The 19270-nt window shown below is 47.9% G+C and overlaps 1 protein-coding gene across 1 annotated transcript in view; it reads left to right on the forward strand.

Annotated features, from left to right (window-relative positions):
* TRPM4 (transient receptor potential cation channel subfamily M member 4) overlaps window positions 1–19270 on the forward strand; it is a 145589-nt gene that overhangs the window by 90569 nt on the left and 35750 nt on the right. The window contains exons 2-7 of the mRNA XM_030197953.1: window positions 1423–1490; window positions 2652–2829; window positions 3083–3263; window positions 3577–3743; window positions 15174–15351; window positions 16703–16767. Coding sequence (XP_030053813.1) covers window positions 1423–1490; window positions 2652–2829; window positions 3083–3263; window positions 3577–3743; window positions 15174–15351; window positions 16703–16767 — 837 coding nt within the window. The remainder of the gene's footprint in view (window positions 1–1422; window positions 1491–2651; window positions 2830–3082; window positions 3264–3576; window positions 3744–15173; window positions 15352–16702; window positions 16768–19270) is intronic.

Here is a 19270-nt window from a genome sequence, read left to right on the forward strand (position 1 = left end):
TTAGCAAGGCAGGAAGCCTGAGATCTTATAGCTTCACACTTCTGGGACCCTCAAAACTACAAAATTCCTACAACACTCAACCCCCCCCCCCCCCTAATCCCATCCCTCAAACCCTGACAATAATATTAATTATAAGGATGTGCACCAGAATCAAAGAGAAAGTCATGCCATCAAAACACCAAGATCACCGTGTTTCGACTAATAGAATGTTAGGTATAATTAGGAAAGGAATGGAAAACAAAAATTAGGATGTTAAAATGCCATTGTATCACTCCATGGTGTGACTGCACCTCTAATACTGTGTTCAATTCTGGTCACCGCATTTCAAATAAAGATATAGTGGAATTAGAAAAGGTGCAGAGAAGGGCTATGAAAATGATAAAGGGGATGGGATGACTTTCCTATGAGGAAAGGCTAAAGTGGCTGGGGCTCTTCAGCTTGGAGAAAAGATGGCTGAGGGGAGATACGATAGAGGTCTATAAAATAATGAGTGGAGTGGAATGGGTAGACATGAATCGCTTGTTTACTTGTTCCAAAACTACTAGGACTAGGGGGCACGGAATGAAGCTACAAAGTAGTAAATTTAAAATGAATCTGAGAAAATATTTCTTCACTCAATGTGTAATTAAACTCTGGAATTCATTGCCAGAGAATGTGGTAAAAGCACTTAGCTTAGCGGGGTTTAAAAAAGGGTTGGATGAATTCCTAAAGGAAAAGTCCATAGGCCATTATTAAAATGGACTTGGGGAAAATCCACTGCTTATTTCTAGGATAAGCAGCATAAATTGTATTGTACTGTTTTGGGATCTTGCCAGGTATTTGTGACCTGGATTGGCCACTGCTAGAAACAGGATACTGGGCTTGATGGACCTTCAGTCTGTCCCAGTATGGCAATACTTAAGTACTTAAGTGCCTGCTTAAGGAGTCTGCGACAAGAAAAATATATGTACAAATAATAAACGAATAGCATCAGAAGAAATGATTTCATCACATACAATTAATAATGTATTTATTTACAATATAAGACCAGAAAAAATAAGAGGACTGATGGTACGTTTATTGTGAGATGTAGATCATACATAAATATATACTTGTCTCTTTTTTTTTTGGAATTGAATAATAATGTGGGAATTTCCCACCGAAAAAGATGCACCAACCTTAATAAACTTTGCTAAATGATATGTAAGCAAAATAACTACATCGTTGTCCTTCATTGTGCGTGGAAGTGTCCTGCTGCATACACTACACCTTTTGACTTTTTCCTCATAATCCTAGTGTTTTTGTTTTCCCACTTTGGTGGGTGTTTCCCCAGCAATTTATGTGGGACATGTAAGCCAAGATGCAAATAGCCTGGTCAAACACAGGTACTCCTTCCCTTCCCTTCCCAGACCCACTCATGTATCCCTTTCTGTCTCTCCACAGAGCTGGATTCCCAAATTGTTCAAAAAGAAGACCTGCACTACCTTCATTGAGACCACAGAGGCAAAGGGGTAAGGTGGTTCTTGACGCTCTTCAACTGCCTCCCGATCTATCTCCTACACTCCCTCCTTCTGTCCCCATCCCTTCATTTAGTTCACTCCCTCCTTCTCTCTCTGTCCCCTCTGGTGTCTCTCTCTCTCTCTCTCTCTCTCTCTCTCTCTCTCTCTCTCTCTCTCTCTTTTTCTCTCTCCGTCCCTCTTGTCTGTCTCATGTCTCTCTCTCCCCCCCCCCCCCCACCTCCCTCCTGGTCTCTATCTCTGTCTCTCACCTTCGTTCAGTTCATTTTTCTATCCTGTTTTCTGCTCAAATGCTCTAAGTGGGTTACAAAAATATCAGATTCAGGTAATTTTATGGCCATGACAGTTTCACACGTGTTGCCAAAGTCAATAGAAATACAACATACAAGTACGTGAAAATCCATCCCACACCCTCTCTTCCTCTCTGTCTGTCAGCAGATTTGTGAAGGGACAATGACAAATTCAATAATAAGTAACACCAAGAAACACTCAGAGGCTAGAAAGTGGCCTTAATAAGCCTGTATTTATTATAAAGCTATTATTGTTGGAAAAGAGCAATTACTGTGACATTTTAATAACTACGTTAGTTGTGAAAAGGTGATGTAAGAAATAAATACATGAAATCAAACAGCAGCAGTCTAGAGTCTAGTCAAATAATCTTTGTGAAGTTACACAAACCAGAGCCATGTGTGATGGAGATTCTCATTTCCGATAATGAGTATGCACAACAGCTCTTGAAATCAAGATTTTACAGACTGTCCTGCAAATAAGGGCTTCTGATCCAGCTTTTCCTCTCTTCTGCCTCCTCATAATCCTTCAGGAAACCTGTAGGGTTATCCCAGAAGTAAGCAGTGGCTTTTCCCCCAAGTCAATTTAATAATGGTCTATGGACTTTTCCTTTAGGAAGTCAGCCAGACCTTTTTTAAACACTGCTAAGCTAACCACCTTTACTACATTCTTTGGCAATGAATTCCAGAGTTTAATTTCACGTTGAGTGAAGAAAAATGTTCTCCAATTTGTATTAAATTTACCACTTTGTAGCTTCATCACATGCCCCCGTCCTAGCACCTTGTGAAGATGTACATTGCGTGAGAAAGCTCAGGCTGACTCTGCTCTCATTAAACTGCTGCTTTCTCTCTCCCTGGGACCATGCAGGGGGGTGCAACTGTGCCAATGTGGGAGCCCCAGATGTGCGCACGTGTCTGTGGCAGTGGAAGATAACTTTGGGGCTGCTATCGTCAGTAAGTGGAATTCGAGCGAGCATACCACGGAAGAGCCCACGGATGCCTATGGGGTCGTGGAGTTCATAGGAGCAGGAAAGAAGCACAGTAAGGTGAGGAGAGGGTGTAGAGTGATGAAGTAAAATCCTGGTTCCCTGTGTGACCTCCGGAGTATCCCACAGGGGAATGGCACAGCCCACACACACCCCCCCCCCTCACCTCCAAGGTATCCCACAGGGGAACAGCACTAGATTTCCTTTGGGGATGGATAGAGAATGGGGAATGGATATTCCTTAGAGACAGAGCCATGACCTCCTGCTTTTCTGTGTTCTTATTTTCATCCATTTTTCTCTTCTCCTTCTGCAGTTCATTCGCCTTTCGAACGAGACGGATTCTGCAATGGTCTACAACCACATCACCCAGCAGTGGCGTATCCCTCCCCCTAATTTGGTTGTGTCAGTGCTGGGGGGACAGGGTGAGGAAAACATACGCTCCTGGCTGAAGGATATTCTCCGCAAGGGGCTGGTGAAAGCTGCACAGAGCACAGGTCAGCGGCTTGAATGAGGGGAAAACTGGGGGGAAGAACTTGGTCTCTTTCAGGGTCCTGCTGTGCATGGATGTGTGTCCACCTGTTCATGCACCAGGGGATGGGGGGAGGGGGCACCAAGGCAATAAATGCTTATATGTTGAAGAGGGTGAAAGGGAAGGGACACGAGTGAGATAGGGGAGCAGATCAAAGATTAAACAACTCAGGTTTTTTTCTCTGCAAAGCGATGGAGAAGGTGGCTCTGTGGTACTTTTCCCAACTCTCTTCCTCTTCCTGTCTCATTCCCATCCTATGTATCTTCTCTTGCCTGCAGGTGCCTGGATCATGACAGGGGGGCTGCAGTTTGGGATAGGGAAGTACGTGGGAGAAGCAGTTCGAGATCATGCCACAGCCAGCACCAACTCCAGGATCAAAGTGGTGGCCATGGGGATTGCGCCGTGGGGTGTCGTGAGCAATCGGGAGAGATTAATCAACCCTAAGGTAAGCTCACAGAGCTGGAGTCCTCTTTGGCACCAGGATAATGGCACGCTAAGACTAGGGAAGAAACTCAGATTGTCATAACATAGGCAGCCGAGAGACCTCGGTTTACAATTTTATAGCAGTAACCGCATTAATCATCACAAGACACAATGTATTTAATATGGTACAACTCGGCCACAGCTTTATTTATATACAAACATCTTACATATGGGTATACCCAAGCCTCCCACAGCCTCTGGCTCAATGTCCATCCTCAGTCCGCTGTCCTAGCAGGACTGACCAATCGTAACCTGAGCTCCCCGCCGTCTAGCAAGGGAGCTTACACCATCAGGCTTGGGTACCCCGCCAAAGCTGCGACAGTATAGAACATGTACAGTAAACATAACATAAATTGGGGAGGGAGGGCTGGGTGCACCTGGAGCCCAGACGTGAAAGAGGTTGTCCGGGCTCCTCCCCGGGGCTTTTAAACCCCGTTTTCTCTCCTCCCTCTCCCAGCGGGGTGCCCCTTTTGCGGAACGAGCCCACCTTGCTCCTGTCCTGGGCACCCGCTGGCACGAACGCGCATGCCCCCTCGGTGCACGGCGCCATGTTATCTCCGGCTCCGTGCACCCAAGGGGGCACTGCGCCTCTCTTTAACATAGGCAGCCGAGAGACCTCGGTTTACAATTTTATAGCAGTAACCGCATTAATCATCACAAGACACAATGTATTTAATATGGTACAACTCGGCCGCAGCTTTATTTATATACAAACATCTTACATATGGATATACCCAAGCCTCCGACAGCCTCTGGCTCAATGTCCATCCTCAGTCTGCCGTCCTAGCAGGACTGACCAATCGTAACCTGAGCTCCCCGCCGTCTAGCAAGGGAGCTCCACCGTACTCGTAGCTGCCCCAGCTGCCTAGCTTACACCCTCAGGCTTGAGTACCCCGCCACCAGGCCGGGGTAGCATAGCTTGCCCCGGACCTCCCACTCTAATAGCTGCGGCCTGTTGTGCCGGAAATATCTCCTCTAACACATTCTGTAGGTCATTGTTAAATAGGTCATTTCCTATGGCGGATAGGTGCGTACCATCTTTCCAGAATAATCCCTCGCATAGTTCATCGACCCATGTGTGTGTGATCTGCCACCCGCCCCTAACCATTACCCCCGCTGCAATCTGCCTGTTCACTTTCTTTCTGGGCCTGCCCCAGATCTTCCAGTGTCTGTGCCGCCATCTTGGGATTATGTCGGACCAGACAATATGAGTATTGGGAAAAAGTTGTGAAATTAGTGACAGATTTCGCTTGGCAACGCAGACTATGTCAATGCAGGGGAGTGTTCCGATGTCGTTTCCCCCCAGGTGAATTATTACAGCTGCGGGGGAGGCAAGGATGTCGGCTTTGCGGCGGAGTAATGGCACCAGCTGGGGCCATTTCATGCCTGGCACGCCTGACCAATGAATCCTCACTCCTCTTGTAGCCAAGCCTAAATGTGCGCCACCTGGTCTTGTCTCGGCTCTCGGCTCTGCGTGCCGCCCATTTAATGAATGAGTGCCCGACGATCCACACAGTTGGAGACCCTGCAATATAGAATAATGTGTATATTACATAGCACCCAGGGGGCCCGGATTACCAAGTGACTTATCCCTTATGTATCCCCTGTAAGCGTCAGACTTCCAGCTGCCTAATTTTTGAATGGATGTCGGCGGGAAGCCTAGAGCTGCCGCGCATGTGACGGCTCCTATCCTAAAGGAATGCGTTCCAAAGCTCTTTGGGACGCGTCCTGCCTTCAGCAAGCGCGCAATACCGCGGAGAATTGGAATAGGGTCAATGGGGATCTATCCTGGTGTACCAGAAAAGCTTCGCCGCCTGCAGGCCTCATCGCTAGGTACTTTCTGACATTTTCTACGGGACACGTCTGTAATGCATCTACCTGGGTTAAGGTGACTGACTGCCCCCTGCCCAGTTGGTCCGTCTTAGATCTGTGGATTACAATCCGTAGTATATTGTCTGACAACTTAACCCCATCTAGCTGGAGGCCCGCTGTAGCAGCATTTTTCTTGGATGTAGCTACCAATTCGCATACCCTCAATGCCCCAAAGAAGGCCAGTGTGAATGCTGCTCGGAAAAGCCGAGTCTCGAATTCTGATGTGCACACTGACTGCAGTGCATGCCAGATTTCCAATAACAAGTCATGTGTGATTGGTAGTCTCCCATCAGGTCTAGCGCCGCGTTCGCGCCGCCAACCTTCCAGTAATTTTTTGGCTAGAAACCTGTTTCTTGGGTCGCCCCATCCCGCTATCTTTGTGAAGAATGAGAATGCGGTCAGGTGTCTGGATACAGAACTGTGGGACCCTCCCGCCTTTTTTGTGCGTATTATGTAGTCTGCGATCGCGTTGTCCGACACTGGTCCGTCTTGCCATCCCCACGTGTACAGGAAGGCGCTGACCCTCCGGTAGCCCACTGTGTAAGTTGCCCATGTTCATGGTGCCAAGGATTGTTTCAGCAATTGCCAAGCCTCGGGGCTCCAAACTTCCAGAGGTAGCTGGGCACTGGCTCTCCCTCCGCCGTGGCTTGTGGTGCCAGTTTCCGGAAGTCTTCCCACTTTGAACGAGAAAGAGCGTCAGCAATTGGGTTACTTGCGCCAGGCACATGTCTCGCGTGCAACAATGTTATTAAATATGCACAGCATGACTAGTTCGCGCGCCAGGTTCACCACTCGCGGACAACGAGCGTTTTGCCTATTTAATATGTCTACTACTGCCCTGTTATCCGACCAAAAAACTACCCTCTTGTTGCGTAGTTTGACTCTCCAAATAGCTACCGCAACTACTATTGGGAATAGCTCCAGGAATGTGATGTTTCTAATAATGGGATGTTCTTTCCAATTTGGCGGCCACACGTCCGCGCACCATTCCCCCTGGAAGTATATCTCAAAGCCAATGCTGCCTGCCGCATCTGTATACAGCTGTAAGTCGGTATTGGATATAGGGGTGTCTAGCCAAACTACTCTGCCATTGAAATATCTGAGGAACGTGTACCACACTGAGGTCTTCTTTCATGGCCTTCGTCATCCTGATATGGTGTGAGGGCTTACGCACTGTTGACATTGAGCTGGATAACCTGCGCAGGAACGTCCGACCCATAATTATAACTCTGCAAGCCAAATTGAGGCTGCCAACTAGTGACTGCATTTCACGCAGGGTGACCTTTTCCGTACTCAAGGCTCCCACTACGAGTGTTTTCAGCTTTTCAATCTTATACGACGGGATTCGAGATACCATGCTGCGGGAATCCAGCTCAATGCCCAGGAACTGTAGACGTGTAGTTGGATCACATGTTTTTTCTTTCGCTAAAGGGATACCAAATGATTTTGATATCTCACGGAAATGAGTAAGTGTGCATTGGCAAGCTAGGCTGGCTGCCGGTCCCACGAACAGGAAGTCGTCTAGGTAATGTATGATGTTCTTTCTCCCCGAGGCTCTCTCGACTACCCAATGCAAGAATGTGCTGAAAGTTTCGAATATTGCGTAGGACACCGAACAACCCATGGGCATGCACTTATCGTAATAGTATTGCCCCTCAAACTTAAAACCTAGTATGGGGAAATTGTCTGGGTGTACTGGTAATAGCCGGAATGCCGACTCGATGTCCGCTTTGGCCATGAGTGCTCCCTGTCCTGATTGCCTCAGTAGTTGTACAGCCATGTCAAAAGTGGCGTATTGCACTGAGCTAGCCTCGGGGGGAAGGAAATCGTTCACTGATCCACCCGCCGGATAAGATAAATTGTGTATAAGCCTATATTTTCCTGGCTCTTTCTTGGGAATGATTGCTAGCGGAAAGGGCCCGCCACTCTCCCTAAGATAAATTCCTTAGTAATGCGCGCCCTGGCTTCCAGCCGCAAGCGTATTACTGAGGGGGAGTTTCTAGCAATTCTCGCTTGTTGTGTGCCGTAGTATGGAATTCTAAATCCGTGTGCAAAACACTCTTCGATAGAAAATGCTTCCTTCCTGCGGGGGTATAGCGCTAACCAAGGCCGCATGGCAGCTAGGTTAACCGGGGAAGGAGCTTTTACCCTGTTCTGTGTGTCATATTTGGGCGGAGGTTCTGTCAGGGGCTTTCTTAACGCATTTGCTGGCGGGGTGTGGTGCTCCGCACGAGGCACAAACATGCTTGAATTTGCAGCTCGGTAAGGTACATGTGGCTCTGTTGAATCTCCAGCAAATTCCATCTTGTGGGCCAGCTGCTCTCCCTGCTCCGTGTAACCCCCCGGGCCGAAAGGATCTACCTTGTGTGCCAGCTACCACCCCTCTGTTAGTCATCGTGTGCATCCAAAGGTCTGCATCTTTCCATCCCCACCCTAATGCAGGGTCACCGTCCATTCTGTCCCTATATTCCTCATCATACTTTAGCCATCTGTATCCCTCGTAGTCCCTATAGGCCAGCAGTATGTTGTGGGCATATGCCAGCATCGGGCTAAATTGGTTGGGGTCGGCATGTCCAGAGGCATCTATTACCCTGAGGAATGCCAATAGCCAGTTAAATAACGATCTTGGTGTACTGCTGGCTCGAGTAACTGTCTTTTTTTTTGAGTCTTTGCTCCTTATCTTACTCCTTTTCCTCCCCTCTAGTACCTGAAACATGTCAAAGTATTTTCTGTTCTTTATCTTTTTACGGGTGGACTTGGGCACAAGCCGCCATATGTGCGGTAACGCTGCTAGGGGTGGTGGTCGTTCGTCCCTGGCACCCGCTGTCGCTAATTCCGCGCTCTGTGCTTCGTCATCCCCATCCTATGAAGAGGAAGATGAGGACGACGAACTCGAACTGCTCTCTATTGGAGTCTCCTCGCCTACCCTTTTTCTTTCCTTTCGCTTTCTTTTTCTTCTTAGCTTTTTTGTCATTTGTAGTCTTGGCCTCACTGGCAAGCGCACCTTGACCTGTGTTTGAGCCCTCTCTCTCAGTGTGTGCGCCCTGCTCCCCTACCTTCGCTGCATTGCTCCCTTCTGACAAGCCCGCTCTGACCCCCACATTCACATCAACATTTACGTTCTCATGCGTACCACTGGACGTACCTGCAGTGTCCGGCATCTGCGTATCGTCTCTCTTAGCAGGGTAATGTATCGGGTTAACCGGTTTAGTGTTCTTGTAACTAGGGTCTAGGCTGCCCGAGGCCACTGTGTGTGCCGGGTGTTGGGCAGCATCCGTCGCTTGCCCTGGCTGGAAAGGGGGGGGGGCAAATCCTGGCCACGCCCCATAGTATGGCAGTTGTTGGGGGTAGCCCCAACCCATCCCATACGGCCATGGAGGCGCGGTCGTGTGCTGCCCTTGCCCCGCCACTGGCCCCGAGCTCTCCGTCGCCTGAGCAACTAAGTTCTGAGGCATTGTCCATCCTGGGAATGCTGGTGGGTACAGCCAACTTCCTGAAGTGGCTGCATCTTGCCTTCCTTTGGCTTTCTTTTTCTTGTCTTTCTTGGCCGATATGGTGTCTGCGGTGACGGCTGCCTTCTTGTTTGCTTGCTTTTGTTGTCCTTTCTTTTTGTCTGCGGTGCTCGGTGGTGGCGTCTCAGTTGTGTCGACTCGGTCTGCATTGTACACTGTCTTCTCGTCTGCCTGCATGGGTGATGCGCTGTGTTCGTCCTCTGCTCTGATTTCCTGTGTGTGACCGGTTTCGATCGCATCTGTACTTGCTTCCATTCTGATGGGGGAGGGTAATGCAAGGTAGCCGACAGACAAGGATCTAAATAGACTTAAAAGATAACAAGTTAATATCCGCCTCGCAGGCGGAGATACATAATTGCCAAGAACCCCCTTTTCCTTAAATTTCTATAAGTCGCGTTATGCTTAACAGTTATATATGATCGCATACTCTTCTCGAGGGGCGCCAACTTTCTCCCGGTAGTCTCATTGGCTAAAAGCTCTACAACTGGCTATATGTGGGGTATACTACTGTTGTTGTTGGTTTTTGTTTTTTTTTATTTTTTTTTATTTAAGGCCCCATTCCTGCCATCTTCAATATGGCCGCTGCCCTCCCCAATTCTCCATTCTAGCTCTTCATTATTCTCTGCCCTCCCCAAGATGGCCGTCCTCTATTGAGGATATCTGTTAGCCGATTACTATGCCCTGCCCAAGATGGTCGCCCACTGGGGTAGGAGCCTGCACCAACCAATATGGCCGCCCCCAGTAGCAGTGCATGCACTAGCCAATATGGCCGCCTCTCTCCTGCCCCATGGCCACGTTTCTTCCACACTCTAATTTTTTTTTTTTTTTTTTTTTTACTTACAATCGCTTGTCCTGGGATGGGATCCGCCTGGCCTCTCCTTCGGCGTGCTCTCCCAAACCGGCAATCGCTTCGGGCCCCAACAAACGCTCCGGATCCTGCATCACCTGACAATGTCTGTCTAAATCGGGCCCTGTTCGTTATGCTGGGTGAATTCTGGCTCCACTTGTTCTATGCACCTCGCTCTTCTCCGTATTCTTCTTATCGCTAGCAGGGGGATCGCTGCTGGGTCGCTCGTCCTGGAACGCCGCTGGGTCAGTCGGATCGCTGCTGGAATGCAGGTGAGCTGCACCTGGAGCCCGGACGCGAAAGAGGTTGTCCGGGCTCCTCCCCGGGGCTTTTAAACCCTGTTTTCTCTCCTCCCTCTCCCAGCGGGGTGCCCCTTTTGCGGTGGGAACAAGCCTACCTTGCTCCTGTCCTGGGCACCCCTCTGGCATGAACACGCATGCCCCCTCGGTGCACGGCGCCATGTTATCTCCGGCTCCGTGCACCCAAGGGGGCACTGCGCCTCTCTTACATCTCATTGGCACTGACAGGCCTGAAGCCAGTGTCTCAGACTCGCTGGATGAATAAAACTTGGATTGGGGATGAGCTGAGGCCTGTGCCTGGGACAGCTCTGCACTGCTAAACTATGAGGCAGATGCAGCAACCAAACGTAAAAAAATCTAAATCGTTAAAGTCCCTAACGATTTTAAAATAACGAAAAATGCACCAAAAAAAAAAGTCACACATGCTGAGATCGGTATTGAAACGTACAATGTATCAAAGAATCACAATACACATCGTTAATCGGCCCCCAAATCATGCGCAGAGCAGCCAAGCGTTATGTTAGCTGCTCTGCACATGCCACAAACAGTCAAAACACAGTCAGATCACAAGCACATGGCTCCCAAATCAAAACAAAAATTTAAAAAAAAGGGTCGGGAGGGGGCAAAGGCGCTGGTCAGGAGCGTCCTGTATGGCCGTCCTTGCCCCCCCCCCCACCCGTGGTCGCCGTTCCCCCCGCCCCACTTCCCCCTGTATTCTAAATTAAGCAAGAAGAAAAGCAAACGTACATAAGTACATAAGTACATAAGTAGTGCCATACTGGGAAAGACCAAAGGTCCATCTAGCCCAGCATCCTGTCACCGACAGTGGCCAATCCAGGTCAAGGGCACCTGGCACGCTCCCCAAACGTAAAAACATTCCAGACAAGTTATACCTAAAAATGAGGAATTTTTCCAGTCCATTTAATAGCGGTCTATGGACTTGTCCTTTAGGAATCTATCTAACCCCTTTTTAAACTCCGTCAAGCTAACCGCCCGTACCACGTTCTCCGGCAATGAATTCCAGAGTCTAATTACACGTTGGGTGAAGAAAAATTTTCTCCGATTCGTTTTAAATTTACCACACTGTAGCTTCAACTCATGCCCTCTAGTCCTAGTATTTTTGGATAGCGTGAACAGTCGCTTCACATCCACCCGATCCATTCCACTCATTATTTTATACACTTCTATCATATCTCCCCTCAGCCGTCTCTTCTCCAAGCTGAAAAGCCCTAGCCTTCTCAGCCTCTCTTCATAGGAAAGTCGTCCCATCCCCACTATCATTTTCGTCGCCCTTCGCTGTACCTTTTCCAATTCTACTATATCTTTTTTGAGATACGGAGACCAGTACTGAACACAATACTCCAGGTGCGGTCGCACCATGGAGCGATACAACGGCATTATAACATCCGCACACCTGGACTCCATACCCTTCCTAATAACACCCAACATTCTATTCGCTTTCCTAGCCGCAGCAGCACACTGAGCAGAAGGTTTCAGCGTATCATCGACGACGACACCCAGATCCCTTTCTTGATCCGTAACTCCTAACGCGGAACCTTGCAAGACGTAGCTATAATTCGGGTTCCTCTTACCCACATGCATCACTTTGCACTTGTCAACATTGAACTTCATCTGCCACTTGCACGCCCATTCTCCCAGTCTCGCAAGGTCCTCCTGTAATCGTTCACATTCCTCCTGCGACTTGACGACCCTGAATAATTTTGTGTCATCGGCGAATTTAATTACCTCACTAGTTATTCCCATCTCTAGGTCATTTATAAATACATTAAAAAGCAACGGACCCAGCACAGACCCCTGCGGGACCCCACTAACTACCCTCCTCCACTGAGAATACTGGCCACGCAATCCTACTCTCTGCTTCCTATCTTTCAACCAGTTCTTAATCCATAATAATACCCTACCTCCGATTCCATGACTCTGCAATTTCTTCAGGAGTCTTTCGTGCGGCACTTTGTCAAACGCCTTCTGAAAATCCAGATATACAATATCAACCGGCTCCCCATTGTCCACATGTTTGCTTACCCCCTCAAAAAAATGCATTAGATTGGTGAGGCAAGACTTCCCTTCACTAAATCCGTGCTGACTTTGTCTCATCAGTCCATGTTTTTGTATATGCTCTGCAATTTTATTCTTAATAATAGCCTCCACCATCTTGCCCGGCACCGACGTCAGACTCACCGGTCTATAATTTCCCGGATCTCCTCTGGAACCTTTCTTAAAAATCGGAGTAACATTGGCTACCCTCCAGTCTTCCGGTATTACACTCGATTTTAGGGACAGATTGCATATTTCTAACAGTAGCTCCGCAAGTTCATTTTTTAGTTCTATTAATACTCTGGGATGAATACCATCAGGTCCCGGTGATTTACTACTCTTCAGCTTGCTGAACTGACCCATTACATCCTCCAAGGTTACAGAGAATTTGTTTAGTTTCTCCGACTCCCCCGCTTCAAATATTCTTTCCGGCACCGGTGTCCCCCCCAAATCCTCCTCGGTGAAGACCGAAGCAAAGAATTCATTTAATTTCTCCGCTACGGCTTTGTCCTCCTTGATCGCCCCTTTAACACCATTTTCGTCCAGCGGCCCAACCGACTCTTTGGCCGGTTTCCTGCTTTTAATGTATCTAAAAAAGTTTTTACTATGTATTTTTGCTTCCAACGCTAATTTCTTCTCAAAGTCCTTTTTTGCCCTCCTTATCTCCGCTTTGCATTTGGCTTGGCATTCCTTATGATCTATCCTGTTACTTTCAGTTGGTTCTCTTCTCCACTTTCTGAAGGATTGTTTTTTGGCTCTAATGATTTCCTTTATCTTACTGTTTAGCCACGCCGGCTGACGTTTAGTCTTTTTTCCCTTTTTTCTAATACGTGGAATATATTTGTCCTGAACCTCCAGGATGGTGTTTTTAAACAGCATCCACGCCTGATGCAAGTTTTTTACTCTGCGAGCTGCTCCTTTCAGTCTTTTTTTCACCATTTTTCTCATTTTGTCGTAATCACCTTTTCTATAGTTAAACGCTAGCGTACTTGATTTCCTAGTTTCACTTCCTTCAATGCCAATATCAAAACCGATCATACTATGATCACTGTTATCAAGCGGCCCTCGTATCGTTACCCCCTGCACTAGATCATGAGCACCACTAAGGACTAAGTCTAGTATTTTTCCTTCTCTTGTCGGCTCCTGAACTAGCTGTTCCATGAAGCTGTCCTTGATTTCATCAAGAAATCTTATGTCCCTTGCGTGTACAGATGTTACATTAACCCAGTCTATATGCGGGTAATTGAAATCCCCCATTATTATTGTGTTGCCCAGTTTGTTTGCGTCCCTGATTTCCTTTAACATTTCCGCATCCGTCTGTTCGTCCTGGCCAGGCGGACGGTAGTACACTCCTATCACTATCCTTTTCCCCTTTGCACATGGAATTTCAATCCACAGTGATTCCAAGGAGTGTTTTGCTTCCTGCAGAATTTTCAATCTATTTGATTCAAGGCTCTCGTTAATATACAATGCTACCCCTCCACCAATCCGATTCACCCTATCACTACGATATAATTTGTACCCCGGTATGACAGTGTCCCACTGGTTATCCTCCTTCCACCAGGTCTCAGAGATGCCTATTATATCTAATTTTTCATTTACCTTTAGCAGCCCCGGCCCCCCTCCCTTCCTCACTACTCTGTCTCCCCTCAGCTCCGCCTCCCGTCATCCTCCGCCCTGTGCCCCGTCCCCTCTTGGGGTCGTCACCCGCCATTCCCCTCCTCCATCGGGCCCCCCTCCCTCTTACCGGGCCCGTGCAGCGCCTCTCTCCTCTGTCTGAAGGCGCTGCACGGGCAAGAAGAAAGCTGATGCCTGCCTTCGCCCAGCTTCTGTCGCGCGTCTCTCTCCTCCTGGGCCCGCCCCTGTCTGACGTCGGTAACCTACGTAGGTTACTGACGTCAGACAGGGGCGGACGCAGGAGGAGAGAGACGCGCGACAGAAGCTGGGCGAAGGCAGGCATCAGCTTTCTTCTTGCCCGTGCAGCGCCTTCAGACAGAGGAGAGAGGCGCTGCACGGGCCTGGTAAGAGGGAGGGGGGCCCGATGGAGGAGGGGAATGGCGGTGACGACCCCAAGAGGGGACGGGGCACAGGGCGGAGGATGTCGGGAGGCGGAGCTGAGGGGAGACAGAGAGTGAGGAAGGGAGGGGGACCGAGGCTGCTAGAATTTTGCTTTTTCGGGGGGGGGGGGAGCGGCGGAAAGTGGGGAGCAGCGGGGGGGGGGGCAAGGCCGTCCATACAGGACGCTCCTGATGAGCGCCCTTGCCCCCTCCCGATCCTTTTTTAATTTTTTTTATTTGATGTGTTTTCTGACATCCTTTGGACCAATCACAGCGCTTTTAGCTCTGCTAATGCGCTGGGATTGGCTCAAAGTTTGTTTATTTTTTCACTTAATGATTTTTCCTGGCACAGAGCTGTCCTAACGAGAGGTCCAGACCTCTCGTTAGATTTCCTGCCTTTTTCCTGCGTAAAGGCAATCGGAAAAGGTTAGTGCATGTCGTTTCAATGGGGTTTTCACACTAATTGCTCATCTCCATTCCGTTTTCGTTAGCTGCTGGCTTCCTTGGTAAAAGCCCTTTGATGCATGCAACGGATCAAATTTTCCTCGTTGGAGGGTCATTAAAGGCTCATTTAGCTTTAGTGCATCTGCCTCTATGTCAGTTCAAATCCTGCCCTAGGCACCTTCCCCCCCCCCCCCCCCCCCCCCCCCCCACAGAGATTAGAAATGTCTGTGACTGGGAGATGGTTTGTCTCTTCAAATGCTTTGGGGAAAACTTGCATTAATCATGGAATGGGGTCTCTTTCCTCAGGGCTCTTTTCCCGCCAGGTATTACATGGAAAGCAAAGGCGGACCCTGTTATTCCTTGGATAATAACTACTCTGCCTTCCTGCTGGTGGATGATGGGACACAGGAGCAGATGGGAGGGGAGACGGTTTTCCGTGCGCGGCTGGAGGAGCACATCTCGCACCAGAAAACGGGCATCGGAGGTAAGCAAGTATCAGAGTCCTGCCTGGGCACTACTGCAACAATGAGCCATGAGAAAAGGGGGAGAGAGAGCCAAGGAGAAAGGTACCGGGGGGGGGGGGGGAGGTAGAGAAAAAGGGTGAAAGTCTAGGGTGAGGGAGACAGTAATGAGGCAGAAAGTCAGTGCTTTTCTTAGAAGCTGTGAATGACTGTTTTGTCCATCCAACCCAGAATCCTGCTTCCAACAGTGTCCAATCCAGGTCATAAGTACTGGCAGAAATCCAATTAGTAGCAACAGTCCATGCTACCAAATTCCAGGGCAAGCAGTGCCTTCCCCATGTCCATCTCAATAACAGACTATGGATCTTTCCTCCAGGAACTTGTCCAAACCTTTTTTAAATCGAAATACACTAACCACTGTTACCACATCCTCCACCAGCGAGTTCTAGAGCTTTTTGAGTGAAAAAAAATATTTCCTCCTATTTGTATTTCCATTAATTTAATTGAGGGTCCCCTAGTCTTTGTACTTTTTGAAAGAGTAAAAAATCAATTCACTTCTACTTGTTCTACACCAGTCAGGATTTTATAGTCCTCAATCATATCCCTCCCTCATCCGTCTCTTTTCCAAACTGAAGAGCCCTAACCTCTTTAGCTTTTCCTCATATGGGAGCAGTTCCATCCCCTTTATCATTTTGGTGGCTCTTTGAGAATTTTCTAATTCTGCTATATGTTTTTGAGATACGGCGACCAGAATTGAACGCAATACCATGGTGTGAATGAGGTCACACCATGGGGCGATACAGAGGCACTATAGTATTTTCAGTCTTATCCACAGTAACACCTTTTTCAGGTATGTCAGAAGCAGAAAGCCTGTGAGAGAATCCATGAAACCATTGATCATGAAGGAACAAAAGGGGCACTTGGGGAGGACAAGGCCATAGTGGAGAGATCGAATTAATTCTTTACTTTGGTCTTTACGGAAGTAGATATAAGAGATCTACCTGTACCGGCAGGGCTGGTCTTAGGCAGGGGCGACAGGGGCATCCTATTTGCTTTTTTTGACCAACGCACACTGGGCAGAAGATTTCAGCATATTGTCCATAGTCTGTTATTGAGACGGACATGGGAGAAGCCACTGCTTGCCCTGGGATCGGTACATTGGAATGTTGCTGCTAATTGGGTTTCTGCCAGGTACTAGTGACCTGGAAGCAGGATACTGGGCTCCATGGACCATTGGTCTGACCCCGTGTGGCTCTTCTTATGTTCCTATTGTTGCTGTGGACTTGCATTTTCCTTACAGGTGCTGTTTATTATCATTTGGTATATTTTTCTATTACTTTGTGTGCTGTGTTTCATCCATTTTCTGTCCTACAGGGAAGGGCAGTATTGAGATCCCAGTGCTGTGTATGTTGATTGCTGGAGAAGCCCAGATGGTGACGGTAAGGTTTAGACATTGAATTTTTATTCTGCCTGTCCAAGCAGTTCAAGACAGCTTAGAGTATTATTCAGATACAATAAGTCCTTGCTTCAGTGAGCTTATAATCTAACTGAATATCTGAGATGACGGAACTTAAGGAGCTCATTTTAAAAGGCTTCCACTGCACTTGTGGATGTAAATAATGATCTTACAATGCTACTGTTTCACATGTAATTGCTGTGGGAGGCACAGACTCAAAGGGGATGTGGGTTTGGGCGGTACAACAAATTTATTTAAAAAACTTTTGTACCACCTATAACTAGGTGGTTCGCAAGACAACGTTCACAATATTCAAAATACAAAGGCTTACACAAAACAACACAGTCCATAATAAAACAACTCAAATCTTCATAAGATTAACAAAAAAACAAAACAGAGACACAAACAACTGTGTTTTCAGCAATGTTCTAAATTGTGTTGCACTACTACATTGCCGAAGCTGCCCAGGCAGCTGTTTTTTCAAAAATTCATCCTCAGTTTCTGTACCTCCTCTGACACCCGCATAAATATCTGTAAAATGCACTTTTCAGCCGGGGCATTAGCAGAGCGATTGTGCTGAACTCTCTAGTATGTTATATCACTTGGTTTCTTGAATTGGCCATTCTTCTATGCACGAATTTCTGAGTGATGTTGCTCACTTTGTAAATGTACAGTTCTGTAGAGTGGCCTGCTGCACATTTACAGAAACACACATGTATCTCCCGTTCCCCTTAACATATTTAACATCTGGTCTTCTGTAAAACAGGCTGGAAATTGTGACCTTCCATTTCCAAGCCAGGTGCCTCTGTTCACAAGGATTCACATATGGGAATGGGATTTGAACTCTAGTTCTCAGATTACTGCTGTCAGCAGTTGGGCTGTGCCTTCAAAATAGTCCAAGTGACATATAGGCAGAAAGAAAAAAAAAGAGAAGAAATTATAGATACTGAAACTTTATCAAGTCACTTATAAAGGTCAAAAGTACACGTACTGTGGGGGAATATTGATCTGAATGGTCCAGAATAGTTTTCTTTGATTCATTTAAGAAAAGTAAATGTTGATACTGATCACTGAAAAACTGTAGCGTTGGACTGATGAATGTAACGCAGATTAAAAAAAAAATGTTCCACAGGTGATCCGGGAAATTATAGACCGGTGAGCCTGACGTCGATGCCGGGCAAAATGGTAGAGACCATTATAAAGAACAAAATTACAGAACATATTCAAAAGCATGGATTAATGAGACAAAGCCAACATGGATTTAGTGAAGGGAAATCTTGCCTCACCAATCTACTACATTTCTTTGAAGGGGTGAACAAACATGTGGATAAAGGCGAGCAGGTTGATATTCAGGCTTATTTTCAAAAGTGATCGCTGGCCATTTCCCGACATAAATCGGGAGATAGCCGGCGATCTCTCAAAAGCGGCGAAATCAGTATAATGGAAAGCGACTTTTTTGACAGCATCGCCGCTTTCCCGTCGCCTCGCCGGTGAAAGTTCACGGGGGCGTGTAGGCGGCGTAGCAAAGGTGGGACATGGGCGGGGATGGACATGGCTACCAGATGGCCGGCTTTCGTGGATAATGGAAAAAAAAGCGTAGTTAAGCAGTATTTCGCCGGGTTTACTTGGGCCTTTATTTTTCACGGACCAAGCCTCAAAAAGGTGCCCCAATTGACCAGATGACCACCGGAGGCAGTGGTGTGCTGGAGCAGGCTCTCACAGGCTCGCAAGAGCCGGTTGTTAAGTTTTTAAGAATTTTGGGAGCCGGTTGTTAAAGTAGGGCCCTCCATGGCTACTTTAACAACTGGCTCCCAAAATGTGGGCTTGGGCCCCCTGCTGAATTCTCTTTTACTTTGCTGGTGGGGATGCTGAGCCCTGCCAGCCAAGTAAATAGACTGCTGCTGCTCCCCACTCCTTGTTTCCAGCTCTGAGCAGCAGGCTGGGACTTCTCCAGCATGTGTGAGAAGTTCCAGCATGCTGCTCAGAGCAAGACATTGGGAACGGTGGCAGTCCATTTATTGGCTGCCAGCGAAGGTATGCCTAGTGTGCCCGCACAAAGGGAGGAAGGAGAGAGAGGCAGGTGTTGCTCCCCCCCCCCCCCCCCGGCCACCCCTGGCCCTTCCAACTGCGGAGAAAGAGCCTGTTGTTAAAAATTTACCAGCACACCCCTGACCGGAGGGAATGGGGGATGACCTCCCCGTAGTCCCCCAGTGGTCACCAACCCTCTCCCACACTAAAAAATTAAAAAATAAAACACTTTTCTGCCAGCCTCTATGCCAGCCTGAATTGTCATACCCAGCTCCCTGACAGCAATTTGCAGGTCCCTGAAGCAGTTTTTAATGGGTGCAGTGCACTCCAGGCAGGCAGACCTAGGTCCATCCCCCCCCTTCCTATTACACTTGTGGTGCTAAGTGTTGAGCCCTCCAACCCCCCCCCAAAACCCACTGTACCCACATATAGGTACCCCCTTCAGTCATAAGGGCTAT

This window comes from Microcaecilia unicolor, chromosome 3 (genome assembly GCF_901765095.1).
Source record: "Microcaecilia unicolor chromosome 3, aMicUni1.1, whole genome shotgun sequence".
NCBI classification, from domain to species: Eukaryota; Metazoa; Chordata; class Amphibia; order Gymnophiona; family Siphonopidae; genus Microcaecilia; species Microcaecilia unicolor.